Source organism: Rana temporaria, chromosome 5 (assembly GCF_905171775.1).
Source record: "Rana temporaria chromosome 5, aRanTem1.1, whole genome shotgun sequence".
In the NCBI taxonomy this organism is placed as follows: domain Eukaryota; kingdom Metazoa; phylum Chordata; class Amphibia; order Anura; family Ranidae; genus Rana; species Rana temporaria.
In genome coordinates this window covers 365,100,699-365,122,916 of record NC_053493.1, presented here as the reverse complement: position 1 = coordinate 365,122,916, position 22,218 = coordinate 365,100,699, and the positions used below count along the sequence as shown (strand labels likewise).

General features: G+C 40.9%; 1 protein-coding gene across 1 annotated transcript in view; it reads right to left on the bottom strand.

The window, feature by feature from the left end:
* VPS13B (vacuolar protein sorting 13 homolog B) overlaps positions 1 to 20,574 on the bottom strand; it is a 1,252,356-nt gene extending 1,231,782 nt beyond the window's left edge. Inside the window, 3 exon segments of the mRNA XM_040354774.1 lie at positions 4,237 to 4,380; positions 16,859 to 17,039; positions 20,433 to 20,574. Coding sequence (XP_040210708.1) covers positions 4,237 to 4,380; positions 16,859 to 17,005 — 291 coding nt within the window. The 5' untranslated portion in view covers positions 17,006 to 17,039; positions 20,433 to 20,574.
* Between the last annotated feature and the right edge of the window lie 1,644 nt (positions 20,575 to 22,218).

Here is a 22,218-nt window from a genome sequence, read left to right as displayed (position 1 = left end):
TAATGCATTCTCTGTATTAAGGCAAGTGCAGCGCTCCCCCCCCCACAACTAACTCGATCCAGTGATGTGCATGACAGCAGAGGCTCTCTCACTCCTCATAGGCTCAGAGACAGCAGTAGGAGCCATTTTCCCAATCAATGAGGAGGAAGTGGGAAGCAGGCCAAACCAAGCTTCTGTAGGATCAAGGCTGCTCTGTACAAAACCATTGAACAGTGCACGCAAGTATGACATTTTTGTTACTTTAATATAGCTGGGTTTACAATCACGTTTTCTTTAACAGTCTGCAGGTATGCCAAAACAAATAAACTACAGTGCCTTGAAAAAGTATTCATACCCCTTAATATATTCCACATTTTGTCTTGTTACAACCAAAAACGTAAATGTATTTTATTGGGATTTTATGTGATAGACCAACACAAAGTGGCACATAATTGTGAAGTGGAAGGAAAATGATAAATGGGTTTTAAAAAAAACATTTTTTAAATAAATATGTGAAAAGTGTGGTGTGCATTTGTATTCAGCCTCCTTTACTCTGATACCCCCAACTAAAATCTAGTGGAAACAATTGCCTTCAGAAGTCACCTAATTAGCCTGTGTGTAATTTAATCTCAGTATAAATACAGCTGTTCTGTGAAGTCTTCGGAGGTTTGTTAGAGAACCTTAGTGAACAAACAGCATCATGAAGGCCAAAGAACACACCTGACAGGTCAGGGATAAAGTTGTGAAAAAGTTTAAAGCAGGGTTAGGTTATAAAATAAATAAATCAAATAAATAATAATAATAATAATAATAATAATAATAATAATAATAATATTATACCAAGCTTTGAACATCTCACAGAGCACTGTTCAATCCATCCTCCATAAATGGAGAGTATCGCACAACTGTAAACCTACCAAGACATGGCCGTCCACCTAAACTGACAGACCGGCAAGGAGAGCATTAATCAGAGAAGCAGCCAAGAGGCCCATTGTAACTCTGGAGGAGCTGCAGAGATCCAAAGCTCAGGTGGGAGAATCTGTCCACAGGACAACTATTAGTCGTGCTCTCCACAAATCCGGCCTTTCCGGAAGAGTGGCAAGAAAAAGGTCATTGTTGAAAGAAAGTCATAAGAAGCCCTGTTTGCAGTTTGCGAGAAGTCATGTGGGCGACACACAAACATGTGGAAGAAGGTGCTCTGGTCAGAGAGACCAAAATGTAACTTTTTTGTCTAAAAGCAAAAATGTTATTTGTGGTGAAAAACTCACACTGCACATCACCCTAAACACACCATCATGTGGTAGGATGCTTTTCTTCAGCAGGGACAGGGAAGTTGGTCAGAGTTGGTTGGAAGAGAACCTGTCAGAATTTGCAAAAGACTTGAGACTGGGGCGGAGGTTCATCTTCCAGCAGGATAATACAGCCAGATCTATGGAATGGTTTAGAGCAGTGGTTCTCAACCTGTATAGTGCCGTGACCCCTTGATAACATTTCCCAAGTTGTGGGCACCCCCAACAGTAAAATAATTTTCATAGCGTGGGTTGTCAACTCCCAAGGCAAGACAAGTAATTTGCGCCCCTAACCCACAGACATTTAGCGCTCCCTGAGTCTCTTCCACTCGTACAATATTAAAACCCCTTATGGTACATTTTAGGATGCACCACTCTCTCTGTCCTTCTTTCTTTCCCTTTTATTTCTCCCTATCCTGATTTCTTGCCCCCCCCCCCCCCATCCCCATCCCTCTCTCTAGTCATCTTTCTTGTTCGTTCTCTTATTCTTTCTCTTCCTTTTTCTTTGTTCCTCCCCCTTTTTTTCCCCCTCTCCCCTCCATGTATGGAGTGTCCTTCTCTTACTTCTTGGTGGGGGGGGGGGGGGGGGAGTAATGGTATGAGTGGCAGTGCTGGGGAGAGTTCTTAGACTTTTAATGGGAACTCTAATCACAGGTAGTGTTACCCACTGTGTCTCCGGCTTCACTGTGTCTCCAATTTTGTGGTGTCTCAAAGCAGTGACACCTCTACCAAAATGGGATAGCGGTGCAGGCTTCAGGAACAGCACAGGATTTGGTGACCCCTGGCAAATCATCATTCGACCCCCGAGGGGGTCCCGACCCCCAGGTTGAGAACCACTGGTTTAGAGCAAAGCATATTCATTTGTTAGAATGGCCCAGTCAAAGTCTACACCTAAATCCAATTGAGAATTTGTAGCCAGACTTGAAAATTGCCATTCACAGACATTCTCCATCGATTCTGACAAAGCGTGAGCTATTTTGCAAAGAACAATGGGCCAAAATGTCACTCTCTAGATGTGGAAAGCTGGCAGAGACATCCCCAAAAAGACTTGCAGCTGTAATTGCAGCGAAAAGGTGGTTCTACAAAGTATTGACTCAGGAGGGCCAAATACAAACGCACGCCAGGCTTTTGAGATATTTGTAAAAAAAAATAAAAAAATTAAAAAAGCATTTATCATTTTCCTTCCACTTCACAATTATGTGCCACTTTGCGTTGGTCTATAACATAAAATACATTTACGTTTTTGGTTGTAATATGATAAAATCTGGAAATTTTCAAGGGGTATGAATACTTTTTCAAGGCACTTTATTTCTAGACTTCAAGTAGAACTATAGGCAAAACTTTTTTTGGATAGAGCAAGGGATGAATATAATCTCTGTCAGATTTTATTGCACCATCTGTGTTCCATTGTGAAGATTTCCCTTCACTGTCCAATAGCCAAAACAGGAAGTAAGAGGAAATCCCTGCAAATTAACCACTTGACCACCGCCCCATGTCAAAAAGACGTCCTGTTTTTAAAGTTGAATATCACGATAACGGCAGCAGCTGCTGCCACAACCGAGATATTCATCTTTTCAGGGGGCGGTGGTGTACACGATAACGGCGGTCTCCGCGGCGGATTCGCCGCGAGATCGCCGTTATCGGTGGCGGGAGAGGGCCCCCCCCCCTCCCACCGCTCTCCGCCGCTTACCGGAGCCGTCGGTAGCGGCGGAGGGGATCGGATGTGTCCGGCAGCTGAGCGGGGACGGGACTGAAGGAGAAATCTCCTTCACCCGTCCTCATAGCTCTGCTGGGCGGAAGTGACGTCAAAACGTCAGTCCCGCCCAGCCTCTTAAAGAAACATTTTTTTTTTGTCATTTGAAAAAATGACATTTTTATTTATTTTTAATTTTTTTTGCATTTAAGTCTAAATATGAGATCTGAGGTCTTTGACCCCAGATCTCATATTTAAGAGGACCTGTCATGCTTTTTTCTATTACAAGGGATGTTTACATTCCTTGTAATAGGAATAAAAGTGATCAATTTTTTTTTTTTTTTATTTCAGTGTAAAAAATTATAAAACTAAATAACAATAAATAAGAAAACAAAAAAAAAATTTTTTTAAAGCGGCCCATCCCGACGAGCTCGCGCGCAGAAGCAAACGCATACGCGAGTAGCGCCCGCATATGAAAACGGTATTCAAACCACACAAGTGAGGTATCGCCACGATCGTTAGAGCGAGAGCAATAATTCTAGCCCTAGACCTACTCTGCAACTCAAAAAATGCAACCTGTAGAATTTTTTAAACGTCGCCTATCGAGATTTTTAAGGGTAAAAGTTTGACGCCATGCCACGAGCGGGCGCAATTTTTAAGCGTGATATGTTGGGTATCATTTTACTCGGCGTAACATTATCTTTCACAATATATAAAAAAATTGGGCAAAATTTATTGTTGTCTTATTTTTTAATTCAAAAAAGTGATTTTTATCCAAAGAAAGTGCGCTTGTAAGACCGCTGCGCAAATACGGTGTGACAAAAAGTATTGCAATGACTGCCATTTTATTCCCTAGGATGTCTGCTAAAAAAAAAATATATAATGTTTGGGGGTTCTGATTAATTTTCTAGCAAAAAAATTGTGATTTTCACATGAAGGAGAGAAGTGCCAGAATAGGCCCGGTGGTCAAGTGGTTAAAGGAATTCTTGGCTAACCCCAGGTCACCAGAACTAGGGTTGTCCCCTCTATTACTTTTTGGGGACAACCCAAAATTTGGGATTTACTTTTAATGATAATGGTAAACAGTACAAATAGAGAGGGTGAATCTCCCTAATGGGGGTACAGGCAGCAATTAATATTGACAAGTGTGCCAATACCTCTGCACCCTATCCAAAACATTTTGCCTTTAGTTATACTTTCCATACTGCAGAGAATGGTATGCTTATTTTTTAATCATCTGTGCACCAAACTTGTCAATAAAACCATGCATCTTACCTGAGCCCCATCTTTTAATTTCAGGATGCACTCCATAGTGTTGATTGTTATCACTACCGATTCTGACCCAAGTTTCGTCCATGGCACGTGTATCCGTAACTCGTGTATATGACCACTGAGAAAGGTGAACGGAAGCTTCAGCTCCTGATAAAACACATCAAACAAATATGTCAAAGGGAATCTGCTTCTTTATCGAAAACAAAATTTAATGTGCTGCAATCAAGAAAACCCAAAAATGATATATTACCATTGAATGTTGATATCCTAACTCATAACATAAAGCCAACCACAGGATAGACATAGCCTTTTAATACAGTAGTTCCTTGAGTGATCACATAAAAGTATGTATTAGTCATGGGAGGAAGTCACATTTCCCTATACAGTAAAACCTTGGATTGCGAGCAAAATTTGTTCTAGAAACATGCTTGTAATCCAAAGCACTTATATATCAAAGCAAATTTGCCCATATGAAATAATGGAAACTCAAATGATTCCTTCCACAACCATTTATTCATAGGTCCTTCAGTTTATAGTCCATATAAAAAGATTATAGCAATGTGATAGGTTGTGTAACCATAAAATGTCCATCCACAAATGGAAGCCTCCACAAGGGGATTAGTAGCAAAATCCAGAAGGAGCTACAGAGTATAAAAGAGAAGAGAGGCGCTTCTGAATGTAGCAATACATTGCTAAATGTTGTAACTTCACTAAATGTAACCATATTGCTACACTTAGAGGTGCATCTCTTCTCTTTCATACTCGGTTGTGACATGATGCTACTTGTATATCAAGACATCGCTTGTATATCAAGTTAAAATGTATTAAAAAATTTAGCTCGTCTTGCAAAGCGCTCTCAAACTAAGTTACTCTGGAATCTGTATCTGGAAGTGTTGGGTAATGTCACTGGTTGTAACAGGTGAAAGAGGTGGGGAAAAACTGCTGGGATGAGCGCAAAAAGGTCATGGCACTTTTGCAAAGACTTCTCCTTGTAGTCTACACAATAAAACATAACTAAAAAACACATCACTGGAAGCTTTTTAATGGCCAAGGTATAGAGGCAGAAAGTTTAAAAAAAAAAAAAAAAACAAGAAGGATAGAAGAAGCAGGTTGTTGATGTCTTCTAAAAACTGTTATTTCTCAAAATAAGAGAAATTTACCATGAAGACTAAAGCTGGCTAAAAATTAGACAATTTTCTTGCAAAACATTCATTTAGATTTACCAAAACTACATAATAATGAGGTCAGACTTAAACACTTTCTTTTGCTGAAATTGTATTGAGTTTTCGATCTAACAAAAGAAGTAAAAGCAATTCAAAATGTATAAAGCATAAAATAACAATGTACTCAGGGCCGGATTTCCCACAAGGCTGCCGAGGTCAGGCCTCATGGCAGCAGTGGGTGCAGGGGCGGCATTGCAACAGCATAGTCCCCGCCCTCTCCCCCTTCCCAGGTGCAGAGAGCGTCTCCCTGTACGTTGCATGCTGGTGATGTCAGAGCTCTGTTGCTAGAACAGAGAAGCGACGGATGCAAAGAGTTTTGGAGCGATGTGAGATGGTCGGAGCGATCGAGGTGAGCCTTTCCTTCTATCTGTCGTACCTATAGAGGGCTGTCAGAGCAGTCATGTTGTTAGCGGCCCCTCATTAGCATTTTATGGCGGCTGAGTGTAGAAATAGTGAGTGTATTCTTCTGGGCTACATGTTCCCTGTGATCAGGATGGGCTCAGCCTATATGAGACCCTATCAGAGATGTCATCCTGGGGAACAGTGTATAGGGGATTGCTGTAATTGCTGTGTGTGTGTGTGTGTGTGTGTGTGTGTGTGTGTGTGTGTGTGTGTGTGTGTGTGTGTGTGTGTGTGTGTGTGTGTGTGTGTGTGTGTCCCTTTTGGGGCTCACTTACACTTGTGATGGGGGTAAAATCCCCTGGTTGAGCAGCTTAATTACTGCCCCCCCCCCTTTTCTGCAGAGGCTGCAATGCTCTGCAATTATATTCCATCTCACTTTTCAAATGAATGGGGCCATGCTGCAATTGCCCTGCAAATATTGTCATCCCAATGTCTTGCCGAAGAAGTTCCCCCGGCAGATAAGGACCCCCCTGTACGAACCTCAACAGAGCCTCCGAAAATAAGCAAAGATGTATTTGGTGGGGGGGGGGGGGGTTTAATGTAATTTAATTATTTTCAGAAGCCCCCCATGTGAGGTTTGTGGGGGGGGCGGCATTGAAAGACCCGGCCTTGGGGCAGCGTAGGGAGTGAATCCGGGCCTGAATGTACTTTGTACAAACATTGCACCCCAAATGTAAGGTGAGAGCGGCAACACTCTTATGCCATAATTGAGCGTGGATAAGTCAGGACTTGTGGAACATCAATTTGTAAGCATAAGCTTAGCATCCAAGACATAAGGGTCATTTGATGAAAAGAAATGCCAAAAGGACATCTAGGCATTCAAATCAATATCATGTAATCTAAACCACCGATGTCCTGGCAAAATTAGACGGCTACACTGTCCATCTGAAGCCTACAAAAGGCAGGAAGCATAGAGAAAGCAAGAGAGAAAGGGAAATAGAGAGGGGGGGGGAGATGGGTACCCCAGGGGTATTTAAAACTACACCACGTGGAAACTTCACAGTTCTAGGAATCGGGAGGTCATTTGAGAAGGTGAGAAATTGTCTATCCAGGGCTGCCACGTCTGTTGGAATTTGTTATACTTGTCTTTAAGGATTGCTGTCAGTCTTTCGTTAAGGAGCGTACCATGAACCCGGTTTTTAACCTCTTTCATGACCGTGCTTTATCGTCGCCATAAAACTGAGTAATTAAGGTGCGTTTCCGCCAGGTAACATCTGGGATAGGCTTATGTAAAAGTGCTTCCTATGGGTCTTTACATACATTTCCTAATCTGTAACCTCCGGACTTTGGGACCGAGAGGTTGAGCCAGGTGTCAGTCCAGGCTCCTGAATGGGTCCCGACCAAATGGTCTTAATCTTTTCCGAGCATGGACTGAATCTGTGGCACCCGATGTTGGTTGAAAACAGGTCAGGAGTGCAGAACAAACTACAGCCAATCAAGCTCTGGCTACTTCTCCTTTAAGGACATAAGCAGTAGATAAACTAATTTACGAATTTGGAAAAATAAAATTTTACATTTTTTTGTTGTTCTGAAACTAACAAATTCCCTAATACTCACATCCATTATTAATACCCGATATGGAGCAGAGAGTATAAAAAATACTTTTCATAACTGATGAGAACAAACAAGAATAGTTTAAAGTTTAGAGTCATTCCATTATAGAAATAGGAACTATGCAGATTTCCCTTTCGAAATTTACTTTGGCTGCCTCACAGCGCAATCCTTATTAAAATGTTATGTCTACTACCTTATCTTAAATATGTTTGAAAGTCCAGTTTCACTCCTCCTCTCTAAAAAAAAAAAAAAAATCTCATACTTCAGACTACTTTCAGTCCTTGCAGTGTTGTGTTCAGGCTCCAAAGATTTCTGTTCTCAATTCCTGGACAATCTGTTCACTGTCATTAAGAGCTTGTGTTCTGATTGGGAACAAATCCATGAAAAATTACATTTCTTCCGAGTCCTAGAAGTTCTTAGCTGATGGCTATTCCTGGCTTTTCTAATGTTGGTTCAACAATGCTAAAATACCTAAATATTTAGTATATACAGCGCTGTGCAAAAGAAGTTTTAGGCATATGTGAAGAAACGCTATAAAGTAAGAATGCTTAAAAAAAAAATTATATTTATTTTTAATTTACTCTTTTTTACTGTTTATTTTTATACATTTACAAAATGCAAAGTGAGCCAAGAAAATAACATTTTAAATAGAAATCAATATTTGGTGCAACTTCTTTGGCTTCAAAACAGCATAAATGCTTACACCTACACCAAGTGAGGAATTTTGTAGAATTAGAGTAATGCCGCGTACACACGATCATTTTTCGGCTTGTAAAAAAACAGTTTTTCAGCCTCTAGAAAAAATGAAGTTTTTTCCAACTTCTTCATTAAAATGACGTTGACCACACACGATCATTAAAAAAAATGCTCTAGCAAAGCGCGGTGACGTACGACGGCACTATAAAAGGGGAAGTTCCATTCAGATGGCGCCATCCTTTGGCCTGCTTTAGCTGATTTCATGTTAGTAAAAGACAATTTGCGCTTTTCTGTATGTTACAGCATGATGAATGTGCTTACTCCATTACGAACGGTAGTTTTACCAGAACGAGCGCTCCAGTCTCTTAACTTGCTTCTGAGCATGCATGGGTTTTTCACGTCGTTAAAGCCCACACACGATCATTTTTTACAACACAAAAAACGACATAGTTTAAAACGTTGTTAAAAAATGCAGCATGTTCGAATTTTTTTTTTTGTCGTTTTTCAGAACCCAAAAAATTATGTGAAGCCCACACACGATCATTTTAAATGAACATTTTTACATGTAGTGTAGAGGGTCAGCCTGGTGCAGGGTTAAGAAGGGGTTAATTGAAGAGGGCAGGTACTTCCCCTTCAGACCTGCTCATTGCCAGCTGAGCTGAAAATGTGAGAGGAGCAGTGTGTTTGGAGAAAGAGACACACGGCAAAATTCTGTGTAAGAGGATCCATTGCTGGATTCTGGCCTGCTGGGGTGAGCTAAACTAGCTCAACTATATAAAAAGACTGTTGCACAGGTTAAAGCTCTGTATTGTGCACACCAGCCTGTGGCTGCAGAGACTGACATTTTCCTATATGTCCACCTGTATTGCAAGACAAGCCTGTCGTTTGTTTGTTTTGACGTTTTGCTGAATTAAGCCATTTTTATTTTACTGGACTGTCTGAGCCGGCTTTTCACCCATCTAATCCCTTACAGTAGGTTGAAACACAGCTGTTAAATGAAACAGAAACAGCTGTTTAGGCGGCTTAAAACTGGGTGAGGAACAGCCAAGCTCTGCTACTAAGTTTGTGGAAGACAGTTTAAAGTCACAGGACATACACCATGGCAAGGCTGACCAGAGCAACAAGACACAAGGTAGTTACACTCCATCAGCCTGGATTTTACAATGTGCTGCTGGAGTTTTTTTGAAAAAGTACAAATGCGCAAAGCTGAGGGCCTTAGACACAGCGGTCGGCAAAGGTATCTTAATACAGCAGATGAAAGACACATCATGCTTACTTCCCTTTGACATGGGAAGATGTCCAGCAGTGCCATCAGCACCAGTAGGACTCAGGTACAGGACATACTGTTGGAAGAAGTCTGTCCAGAAGTGGTCGTCATGTTAGAATTGTAGCCAAAAAGCCATACCTCCAAGATGGAAACAAGGCTAAGCGACTCAACTATGCATGAAAATATAGGAACTGGAGTGCAGAAAAATGGCAGAAAGTGCTCTGGACGGAAGCAACATTTTCAATATTTGGTTGTAGCAAGAGGCAATTTTTTTTCACTGAAGAGCAGTACAATAAAGAGTGTCTGCAGGCAACAGCGAAACACGGTGTAAGTTCCTTGCAAGTTTGAAGCTGCATTTCTGCAAATGGAGTTGGAGATTTGGTCAGCATCAATGGTGCCCTCAATGCTGAGAATTACAGGCAGATACTTATCCATCAATGTCTTATCATCAGTGAGGTGTGTGATTGCCCACAAATTCATTCTGCTGCAGAACAATGACCCCAAACATACAGCCAATGTCATTAAAAGCTACCTTTAGTGTAAAGAACAAGAAGTCCAGGAAGTGATGGTTTGGCCCCCATGGAGCACTGGTCAACATTATAGAGTCTGTCTGGGATTACATGAAGAGACAGAAGGATTGGAGGCAGCCTACATCCATAGAAGATTGGTGCTTAGTTCTCCAAGATGTTTGGAACAACCTACCTGTTGAGTGTCTTCAAAAACCATGTGCAAGTGTACCTAGAAGAACTGATGCTGTTTTGAAGGCAAAGGGTGGTCACACCAAATATTGATTTGATTTCTCTTCTATTAATTTACTTTCCATGTTATTAACTATGCATAGTGTGTGTGCGCGTATCCATCTACACACTCACACACACTGCCAATTTGGGGTTGTAAAAAAAAAAAGTTTTCGTGTGCATCTGTGTTTTTCTTGGTGTCAGTGTTAAGCTTACCATACACTCATAAGCTTCTACATTTAAATTACCAGCACAAATGAATGAATAACCCTGAGGCTATTGTATTCTAACAGCGCCAGCTATCTGAACAAGGAAATATTGTCCATGCGTTTCAGTTTAAGCATATAATGCATACTGAGACAGCAATGTCCTAACTATATATGTTCAGACCTTATGGTTTTATTGTTCATTTAAAGATTTTTTTTCTAAATATAACAATCAATCAGGAGATATCTAGTGATCACCAAAAGAAAGTTATCCTGAAAAAGATATACATTTAGCAGAATACACTACGAAGTTGCAAAGTATGTGCAGTTTGTATGAACACAAGAAGAAGTTGCAAGATGGGGTTCAGGCATTTAAGTTTGTTTTGACCTTTGTCATTAAGGGCTAAAAAATAAAATCCTGCCCCATTACAAAAAGCACTTAAAGCAGTATTAAACACAAAACCAAAAATGTATTAAAAGTGTAATATATTATCCCTCTGTTTTTACCTTGGTGATCTGGCCAGTAACACACCTCCTGTATATACCTATGCATACATCTGCTAGTTGTCTCCATTGAAAGATAAATGACAATGCAAGAGAACAAAAGGGTCGACATCTCATAAGCAGAATTGCATGCACAATGACCTTTAGGGCAGGATACCCAGGTAAAGATTTAATGAAAGCTTTGTATCACAAAATACTGAAAATTAATTAGAAATCATGTTAAAGCTTACACAAGATTTTAGCCCATACGAGCTGCCAGCTGGGACGCCGAGCCGTGCTGCGGAGACAGCACCGGACTAGACGACCCTGTTCATTACCGCACCGCAAGGTAGCGGTGACACGCCAGCAGCCCCAGTGCCGGGTAGGCACTTTTAGAAGTAAGAGGCCATCTGGGCCATTTGTTTTTGATTTTTTTGATTTTATGTATAATAAATTTTAAAGTGGTATCACACTATTGGCATCTCCATTTGCCTTCTTTTTCATTATATATCCCATCTGGAATCCCTGGCATTGAGGCTTACTAGTGATCTCCTGTCCGATGTGCATGCAGGCACAATCCTGCATATGTCTAGCTGACTATTGTTTAACTATAATAGTCCATTTATTCTGGTAAGCACATTTGTTTGCTTTAACACCAATTAGAGGGTGATTAAGAAGATTGGATTTGTTGGTGACGGCTTTCCTTTTTGCACATAAAGAACACTCAAGAAAGAAGATTTGTTTTTTCTTTTCATTCACATGTGATGTATTGATTGAACACTCATTGGGACTTTTTTTACAGATTCCTTTGGACACAGAGACACTTTTGGAATTTAGTACTATTATAATTATATATGTATTTAGATATAGTTTAAATTAATCTATTTCTCATTCATTAACCATTTATTATCACTGAGTGGTTTGAGCGCCCTACACGTTTTTTCAAGATTTTAGTTATTGGGTTTACATTATATATTTTATTTTATTTTTTAAATGTATGTACAGCCTTTTTTTTTACATTTTAGAATGAATAGACAAAAGGCAACACTCGTCAATTTATTTTGTGCCGTCTGTGTCCTGTTTGGAAAAAAAAATCTTTACTTTCTGTCACAGAGACCCAATAGAGAAAAGATTTTTAAAGTGACAGGAAAAACCTTCTGACAATTGTCCGTGAAATAGGTGTCCCAAATGGAACATTTCCCCCTCCACATCTTACAACAAGGATACATTTTGCATCTCCTTCTGTCCTGGGAACACCTATGAGAAATCTTCTGACATACAAGTCACAGACCTAAAAACTGGCAAGTCGGGATTTAGAGAAGAAAGCCAAGAGTAGATTTTCTGTGACCTCTCTCTGTCTGTGAGAGGCACAATGGCACCTGAGCCAGCATGTCTGTTTTCTAACTAAACCTATGCAATAAAAAAAAAAAAATTGGCTATCAGTGCTCAAAAAAAAAAAAAGAAAAAAGTTATATTAGGTTTAGAACAATGTTGACCATTTTCACTGCTGTGAATATAAATCCTTTTTGATAAATACAGTATCTCTCAAAAGTGAGTACACCCCTCATATTTTATAATATCTTTTCATGTGAAGAAATGACACTTTGCTACAATGTAAAGTAGTGAATGTACACCTTGTATATCAGTGTACATTTGCTGTCCCCTCAAAATAACGCACAGTCATTAATGTTTAAACCGCTGGCTACAAAATTAAATACACCCCTAAGGGAAAATGTCCAAATTGGGTCCAAAGTGTCAATATTTTGTGTGGCCACCATTATTTTTCCAGCACTGCCTTAACCCTCTTGGGCATGGAGCTCACCAGAGCGTCACAGATTGCCACTAGAGTCCTCTTCCACTCCTCCATGACGACATCACAGAGCTGGTGGATGTTAGAGACCTTGCGCTCCTCCATCATGCGTTTAAAGATGCCCCACAGATGCTCAATAGGGTTTAGGTCAGGAGACATGCTTGGCCAGTCCATCACCTTTACACTCAGATTCTTGTCTTTGTACTCCTCACCTGGTTGCCGCCACACACGCTTGACCCCATCTGAACCAAATAAGTTGATCTTGGTCTCATCAGACTACAGGACATGGTTCCAGTAATCCATGTACTTAGTATGCTTGTCTTCAGCAAACAATTTGCAGGCTTTGTGCATCATCTTTAGAAGAGGCTTCCTTTTGGGATGACAGTCATGCAGACCAATTTGATGCAGTCTGCGGCGTATGGACTGATCACCGACAGGCTGACCCCCACCCCTTAAACCTCTGCAGCAATGCTGGCAGCACTCATATCTATTTACCAAAGACAACCTCTGAATATGACGCTGAGCACGTGCACTCAACTTCTTTGGTCAACCATGATGATGCCTGTTCTGAGTGAAACCTGTCCTGTTAAATCGCTGTACAGTCGTGGCCATCATGATGCAGCTCAGTTTTAGGGTCTTGGCAATGTTCTTATAGCTTAGAGTAGACCGTCTCTATGTAGCTCAACAATTCTTTTTTTCAGATCCTCAGAGTTTTTTGCCACGAGGTGCCATGTTGAACTTCCAGTGACAAGTAGGAGAGAGTGAGAGCGATAATACCAAATTTAACACACCTAATGAGGGAAACTAGCTAATTTGGACATTTTCACATAGGGTGTACTCACTTTTGTTGCCAGTGGTTTAGACATTAATGACTGTGTTGAGTTATTTGAAGGAACAGCAAATTTACACTGTTATACAAGCTGTACACTCACTACTTTACATTGTAACAGTTTCATTTCTTCAGTGTTGTCAAATGAAAAGATTAATAAAATATTTACAAAAATGTGAGGGGTGTACTCACTTTTGTGAGATACTGTATATGTGCTGATATGTGAGTGTTGTAGCATCAACCTTCAAAATAAATAAACATACAATATATCATCAAAAATCAACATACCCAATCAAACCAAATGTGTATCCAAATAAATACTTATAACCAATTATGTATCAAAATAAGTGTGTCTTCTAAAAGCGGTTCTAAACGTACATTTATTTTTTTCCCTGCCAATGACTTAAACCTGCAAGGGGGGACCAGCTTTTTTATTTTTTAGTAAACAAGTTGACTGCAGCTTTAACTTTCCAATGCAGACCGGAATGCAGCAGCACTGAGACAGGAGTCGGCAGCACCGAAATGTGTTCACTACAAGTGCCAGGCTATGAATTTTTTACAAATAGCTTACGGGTGAATGTTTCTTTTATTATGCTCAATGTGTTAAAACCTGCAGATTTAATACTATTTTACCACTTTGTATCTTCATGGCACTATGCCAGTACTAAAAATTAAGCTATGCCCAATGTGTGTGCTCGATTAAAACTCACCAGACCGTATTTAACCTTACTGAAAATTCAGATTCAAAAGCATATTGTCAATACATTTTGTCACTCTGGACTTTTCCCCAGGAATCCTGTGTGACCAAACGCATCAGCAAGGGCAACCTAAGCAAGCACTTTTAGATTCACTTAAGGTTGGTGTGGAGAGCCAGTAACTGCGATTAACCAGGTCAGCACTGAGTAGGCAAGAGATACAGTTCACAGCTGTAACAAAGAGCACTGCAGCCAGCTAATTCTGACAAATATCACAAGATTCACTAGCGCAGGTTTATGAACCACAACATATCAAGTCTATTGGAATGGGCTGGTTCAAACTAAAACAAAGTGTGGGAAAGGCGGGTTCAATGCACAATTCCCACACCACCCCTGCTGCCTTTGTGAGAGACGTAGGGTGTCACCCAAACTGCATCTCGCAAACAAACTGCGTTCATGGCAACCAAACGTTTGCAGTTTGGTGCAATGCAGTTTGCAAAATTAGTGCTTGCACTACATGTTCTTGTGTGTTTAGTAGCCTTTTCGAATGAATGGGCTATCAAAGCTTGAATGCAACGCACCACGTAGAAACGTACATGTTCCAGCGTTAACAAGCCCCTTAGCAACTGGCTTTTATGTTATAACAACATATGGGAGCTATATTCTATTACAATCTAGTGCAGTGGTTTTTAACCCCTTTTTCAATCACGGACTGCTTAAGAATCTGATGAAAGTTATGGACTGCTATGCAGAAACATTAACGTAAATACAATTTTGCATGCAATAAATATTTGTACTTTATTTTATTTAAATGTGATCACCAGCACTACTACTAATACATAAGGATTAGCACTTGCTGTTATAAAGTGGGACAAGATGGTGGTTGTGCAGAGAACGGTGATACAAATTGAAATGGTAAACATGGGCCAACAGCAAATCAAGAGATGGTAATCACTATAAGCAATGAAAGGGTGCATTTTGTTTTGTTTTATTTATTTTAATTGAAAATTATTATTTGGAAGAGAGCTGTATAGAGACCGTAAATGTTATTTTTTTTTATCTGGCCCTCACAGACTCATTCATGAAACACTTAGGGATCCATGGATCTCCGGTTAAGAATCCCTGGACTAGTGAGTTTCAACCGAGCACAAGTGTTATGCCGCGTACACACCATCGTTTTCTGCGATGGAAAAATGCGACGCTTTATGTGCTTTAAAAAAACGTCATTTTTCAAACTTCAATTTGAACAACGACGTAGCATACACACCATCGCTTTTTCACAACGCTCTAGCACAGCGCAGTTCCGTCAATCACGCACGACGTCACTATAAAGGGTCGTTTCCATGCGGAAGACGGCCTCTTTTGCCGATATCGTGTTGCTGCGTGTTAGTAAAAGTTTGGTGAGATACGATTCGTGATTTTCAGTGACTGTGCTTTAAATTTCGTTTTCTTGTCTATAAGCTGAAAAACACCTTAACGAATGTGCTGATTCCATTCTGAACAGTCGTTTTACATGAATGAGCGCTGCCGTCTCCTAACTTGCTTCTGAGCATGCGCGGGCTTAAATCGACGTTTTTACGTACACACGGTCAATGTTTAGAACACAGAAAACGACGTCGGCCAAAAACGACACATAAAATTGAAGCATGCTTCAATTTTTTTCTGTCGTTTTTTAGAAGACATAAAACGACGTTTTTGCCCACACACGGTCAATTAAATTGACGTTTTTGAAAATGACGTTTTTTTCCATCGCAGAAAACGATGGTGTGTACGCGGCATTAGGCTCAGTTTTGTCAGCAGTACTGATCAAAGGCACATATTCACCAGCACACCTTGGATGATCAAATACGTCCAAAATCTTTTACTGAAGAATGATCACATTACAAAAGACATGGTGCAACACTTCGGAGCCACGCAGAACATGTCTGACAAAGGGGTCCAGGGTGGCTCCGAAACATTGCACCATGTCTTTTGTAATGTGATCATTATTCTTTTACAAAGGATTTTACTTTAAATGCAATACAACAAATCAAGTCAATAGTTAGATGGTTACATTGTATGTTGATCAAGAACAATTCAGTAAGATATGCATGTCCAATGCTTGGTGCCTCACAACAATAAAGATCCTAAAGTCATTAGCCGAGGAAACTTGTGATTTGATCATTCTTCAATAAAAGATTTGAATGTATCTGACAATCAGTTGTGTGCTGACAATTATGTACATTTGTCTCCAGTTACAGCTGACTGTTGCTGCAGCACCCCCTACTCCTATAGCCTTACCCAGGAAAATATGTGATGGAAATATCGATACAACTTTGTTTACAGAACTGACACAGTGGGGTGAAGAGATAATGTTGAAAAGACACAAGGTTTTGGAGGTTTCTTCCAAAAGACTTTATTTTGACACAAATGACTATTAGATTTTATTTGGAAACAAGTTTATTTTTGCAGATACATGGTATTTTCACAGCCCATAAATCTGAAATCAGCATTGTGCTAAACCCTTATAATTTTTTACATCTATATACAGTAGAAGGTGTTTTTATACTCACAAGGCGCTACCTTGCCGACTGTAAATACGTAATTAGAACAGGAATTTATAAGAACAGCACAGTATTTTGGTTTATAGTTTGCCAATCTAGAGATGGGCAATTAAAGCAGGTTTAAAGTTAATAAACTGCTGACTCAAGTGAAGCCGATTTAAATCCATAAAAATAACGTACCTGTTCCAGAACATCAAGTTTGAGTTCCAGCTTGCTAAGGACAACATCTCCACCCCAGAGGGACAGCTGTAAGTCAGAAGGCTTCAAATTCTTAATGTAGCGGTTCACATAGCTCATTAAAATCGGAGTCACATAGGACTCCAACATTGTTGGATAAATCCAGCTGTGGGCACTCCTTCACCTGGAACAACAAAAATATATTTGTTGAAATTGATGGAGCCATACAAGTACCTGTAATAATATATCAATTACACAATGTACCAAAAATATGCATCTGACTTCCCCCCCCCCCCCCCCCAACTATGGAATTACAACAGACCATTTAACACTGAAGCCCTTACTTCCCCCCCCCCCCCCCATTTGGCACCTTTCGGGGGGGGGGGGGCGGATACCTACTGTCCCAGAAGACAGTAGGACCATTCAAAAAGCGCAGCACAAGTCACGCATGCACAGTAGGAAAAAGGCTGTCTTCCCGTTTCCCTTAGTAAAGATGCCAGCGCCTGCACCATGAGCAGATGGACGGATTGGTTTGGGGTGCCGACATCGCGAGATCCCTGGGCAGGTAAGTGTCCTTATATTAAAAGTCAGCAGCTACAGTATTTGTAGCTGCTGATTTTTAATATTTGTTTCCACCAAGGCTAGAACTCCGCTTTAAGGACTAAGTTAAATGGCTACAGTTTCACTCCGTCCTTTAGAGCTTGATAATAGTTAAGCTGCAAAGGGGCAGAGTGAAATGTGATTGGGGCGTGGCTGAGGCCATCATTTATCTCGCTTCATGCACATGGGACTGCTCATGATGTGCAGCTTATGGATCTTTTCCTATGACACTGCATACATGCATTCTTTCACTCTGGTGGCTAGGATATTTATTTGTTCTAGACACTATAATAAAAACTTCATACAATCAAATATATATTATATATATATATATATATATATATATATATATATATATATATATATATATATATATATATATATATATATATATATAGTGCCAGTACACTAATTACTTAACACAGGTTTTTTTCCTTTTATGCCCCTAAACCTGCTCTAGGATAAGAATCTAAACGCTACAATGTACTGTACATGGATACATTTGTTACTATTGCACAGCATTCAGGGGCAAACAATTAATACATGCTTAAAGGGTCACTAAAGGAAAAAAACTTTTTTGCTGAAATGACTGTTTACAGGGTATAGAGACATAAAAGTTAACTGATTCCTTTTAAAAATGATTAAAAATAGATTAAATTATATCATATAATGTGCCTGTAGTTTCACTTTCGGTTTTAAACTGGTTTTCGTGTTTCTGTGAAGTAAAGAGACCCACAGAACAAAAACAAACAAATCCAGGGCAGTGTTTTGTTTTTAAAATGAATCTGATTTGTTCTGAGGAGTTTTAGACACACAGCTTGGACCACGGTGAGAAGCTCCCATGAGTTTTTTCATAAGGAGCCAGACAAGCAGGAAGTGTGGAGATCACAGCAGAATTACAGCAACTTCAAAGCAAAAACGAACACTGAGGACATGAAACCAGTACTGCAGTAAGGTAAAGAAAGCCATTTAGCTAAAAAAAAAAATTCCTTTAGTGATCCTTTAAATAGCCTAGTTTACATTACGTTTCGCTCTGAAGAGTGATTGGCATTCAGATCGCTCTTCAGAGGAAAGTTGTGAGAGAGTCATATCGCCTTCTCGCTGCCCGCTTTAAACCCTAAAGGCCCATTCACACACAAAAAATGGGTGCAGATAACCCACGTGTTCCACGTGTGTATCCCATACCTCATTCAAGGACCAGTCGTACAGCTCTTGTGGTGTTTGCACTTTGAGATGGCCGCTGTAAGGCTTTACAAGAGGAAGAGGAAGTAAACTCAGAATTTGTATTAATTTTTTTCTTTTCTTTTCTGCAAAGTCATAGCATAATGTGCTAGTATACATTGCATGCTAGCATCGATCTTCACCTGTTTTCCTTTTAGGGTTGCGGACTCCGGCTCTGTAATGGGCGCGGGAGCCGCCGGTCATGGCACATGCTCCTGAAGAAACGGCAGGGGCTACAGTTTCTTCAGAGCGCATGTGCAGATGATATCATCGGTGCAGTATACAGTAAATATCACCTAAATGGTGCATTTAGGAGATATTCACACACACACACACACACACACACACACACACACACACACACACACACACACACACACACACACCTTACTCTAGGCTTACCTATCATTACAAAGTATACAGGAAGGTTTACTTCCAAAACATTTTGTGCCTATATCAGGAAAAGATCTTGTGTGCAATAGCATTAATAAACCAAACAAAATGCTCTAGCCTGTATTTTCTTGCTGCAAAGGATTTGAATTCTTCAGGACAATTATAACCATGGCTTACAGATTGCTATCTGCAGCGAATGGACAATGTTAATGACATCTCAAATGCAGGTCGCACACGCAACGCGTTTGCTCACACAGGATTGTATGGTAGAAAAGTACCATGCAATCTGCTTGCAGTAAGTTTCCAAAAGAAGTGCATGCACCACTTTTGGTGTGGTGCAGTTTTGGCCCTTTCGTAATGAATGGGCTGAATTTGTACGGCACGGAACTGCACAGGAACGCACACCCCCATTCTTGTGCCATTGCTAGCCCTTAGGCCCTGTTTACACGTACGTGTGTGTGTGTGTGTGTGTGTGTGTGTGTGTGTGTGTGTGTGTGTGTGTGTGTGTGTGTGTGTGTGTCTCATTTACTCTTATTGGAACCCGAAAACGTAAAAAAAAAAAAAAAAAAAAAAAAAAAAAAAGGGGGAGGCATTGCCACATGACAAAACGCACTAAAAACGGGCAAAGACAATGTTAAAAAAGTGGTGCATCACGTTTTTTGCAAGCAAGGCCAACTGTTCAAGTGACTGAGATGTGCCCTACACACTACCGTGCCAAAAAACCTACCTATAGCGCCACTCAGATGCAAATGGAACCTTATACCCTGCACTAGCATACTACAACCACATGCATGGTGCACAGATGTAGGACGGTTGGGGGCACCCCTGTTCGATGGAATGAGACAGTCAGCGGGCCTGCAGAATGCGGGGGGCATTTTTGCCTTGCTGTGATTCAAGGCACTGTGGCCTAAGCACTTTCACCTTCTGGAAGCATAAGGTAAAAATGTGGCTCAGCAATGCATTTTTACCACCCATCAAGTGTAAATGAGGCCTAAAAGCACCATTTTTTTCCTGCCAGTGTGTATGAGGATCTAGACAACCCCTAACGCATGACTACATACAGACACCTCTTCCAATTCATCAAAATGGGGAGCTGTACACAGCACAGGTAGGTCCCAGGAACGTTTGTATGAAAGGTCTGCACACTACACAGCCCTCTGTACCTGTAACCTTGTAGTACAGATCCCCCCCACACCTCCTGTCAGCTCCCCCTGACACTAATATTACAGAGCTGTACAGGAAGCTCCCTGTCCTTCCAGCTGCTGCCTGTCTGTGTTATGTGACTGGAGAAGAGCCCGGCTTCTCCTCCACACCTCTCCCTCCCGCCAGCCTGCACACATACACCTCTGAGCGGGATACTCACACCGGACACCGCCAGCCGGCTGTCACTCCGGGACTTCCAGTCACAACGTGCACTTCCCTCCTCACTTCCGGGTGTGCCTCTGACGGCGGAGGTGACGTCATGTAAACAATCCGAAGTGCTCCGGGAGCGAGATCCGGGTCACGTGGACTAACACAAGCGTGATCTGTTTGTGTGGGAAGCCCCTGTCACCGTCACCTGCTCTCTCCGTCGTTTATATGTACAATCACCACACACCACTACAGATATCTGTTCATAAAGCACACCTTATTTATTCTACATTCATTAAAGTAAAACTAAAGAGTAAATTTGTTTTTCTTTTTGTATAGACTAAAGGAGGGTTATAAACTTGTTACATTATTGTTTTGCTATGTGTTCCATTGAGGAGATTTCTCTTCACTTCCTGAGAGGAAATCTCTCCAAAGTGAGGGGATCCCTGATTGGCACCAGAACTAATGTCCCCATTGCAAGATTTCCCTCCTGTACCTCTCCTGGGGACCACCCAAAATTTGGGATTTTTCTTTTTCTTTCAGGACAAATCAAAACAATTGCACAGAGCAGATAAGTATATAACATGTTTGTTTTTTAACCACTTAGGCTGCTTTCACACTGAGGCGCTTTACAGGCGCTACAGTACCTGAAAAGAGCCTCTCCTCTCACTCCAATGTGAAATACCACTAAAAGAAAGCTCTATTTGTGTTCCTGAAGCGTTCACCGCTCTCCCAGACTTTTCACGACCGCTCAGCAGGGCCTGGAGCCCGCGGCCGCCCACTCAGCCTATTCGGAGCTGCCCAGTTCACGGCATTAAAGGGGAGGCGGAGACTAAAGATCAGCTGACTGGTGAGAAATGTGAAGTGGGAGGGGCTGAAGGAGACCCTATCTCCTGATTTCAGCATAGGGGTCACTGCTGTGAGACATCACGAAGCCAGAGACACAGTGAGTAACACTGCCTGTGATTATATTTGCCATTAAAAGTCCTCACTACAGTTCTCAGATTAGCAGATGACCTTGAACAAGAACACCTAATTTGGCTGATCAGAACTCCGCTCAGCACTGCTACTCGTCACTCCCCCCCCCCCCCCCCCTCAACAAGGAGTAAGAGAAGGAATAAAAATAGAGAATACATGAAAGGGAGGTGAAAAGAGGGGGAGTAACAAAGAAAAAGGGAGATAAAGAATAAGAGAAAGAACAAGAAAGATGGGTAGAGAGAGGGAGATGGGAAAAAAACAAGAAATTAGGATAGAGAGAGAAAAAAAGGGAAAGAAAGGAGAACAAAGAGAAAGAGCGGTACATCCTAAAATGCGGAGTGGAAGGGGCTCAGGGAGCATTAAATGTCCATGGGTTAGGGGCGCAAATTACTTGCCCTGCCTTGGGTGCTGACAACCCACGCTACGAAAATAATTTTACTTACCCACAACTTGGGAAATTTTATCAAGGGGTCACGGCACTAGTAAGGTTGAGAAACACTGGTGTATATGAATCTGTGGCAGAATTGTTTCGTCATTTTTTTTCACATGCCCATACATATAGTACTGTATGTGTGCAACACAACTTAAAACTGAGCTCCAGCATCCTTCAGAAAAATCAAATCAAAGTCAGCAGCTACAAATACTGAAGCTGCTGATGTCAGCACCCCAGCCAATTTTTCCATCTGCTTTTATGCAATGGCAGCACAACCGTTTGTCTACTGCGCATACACAAAACATGCAAAAGTAGGAAAATAAGCAGAGCTTCCACTTTTGAGTTTGCATGCTATTGTAATAGAGCATTTTTTGGACCATTGTCATTT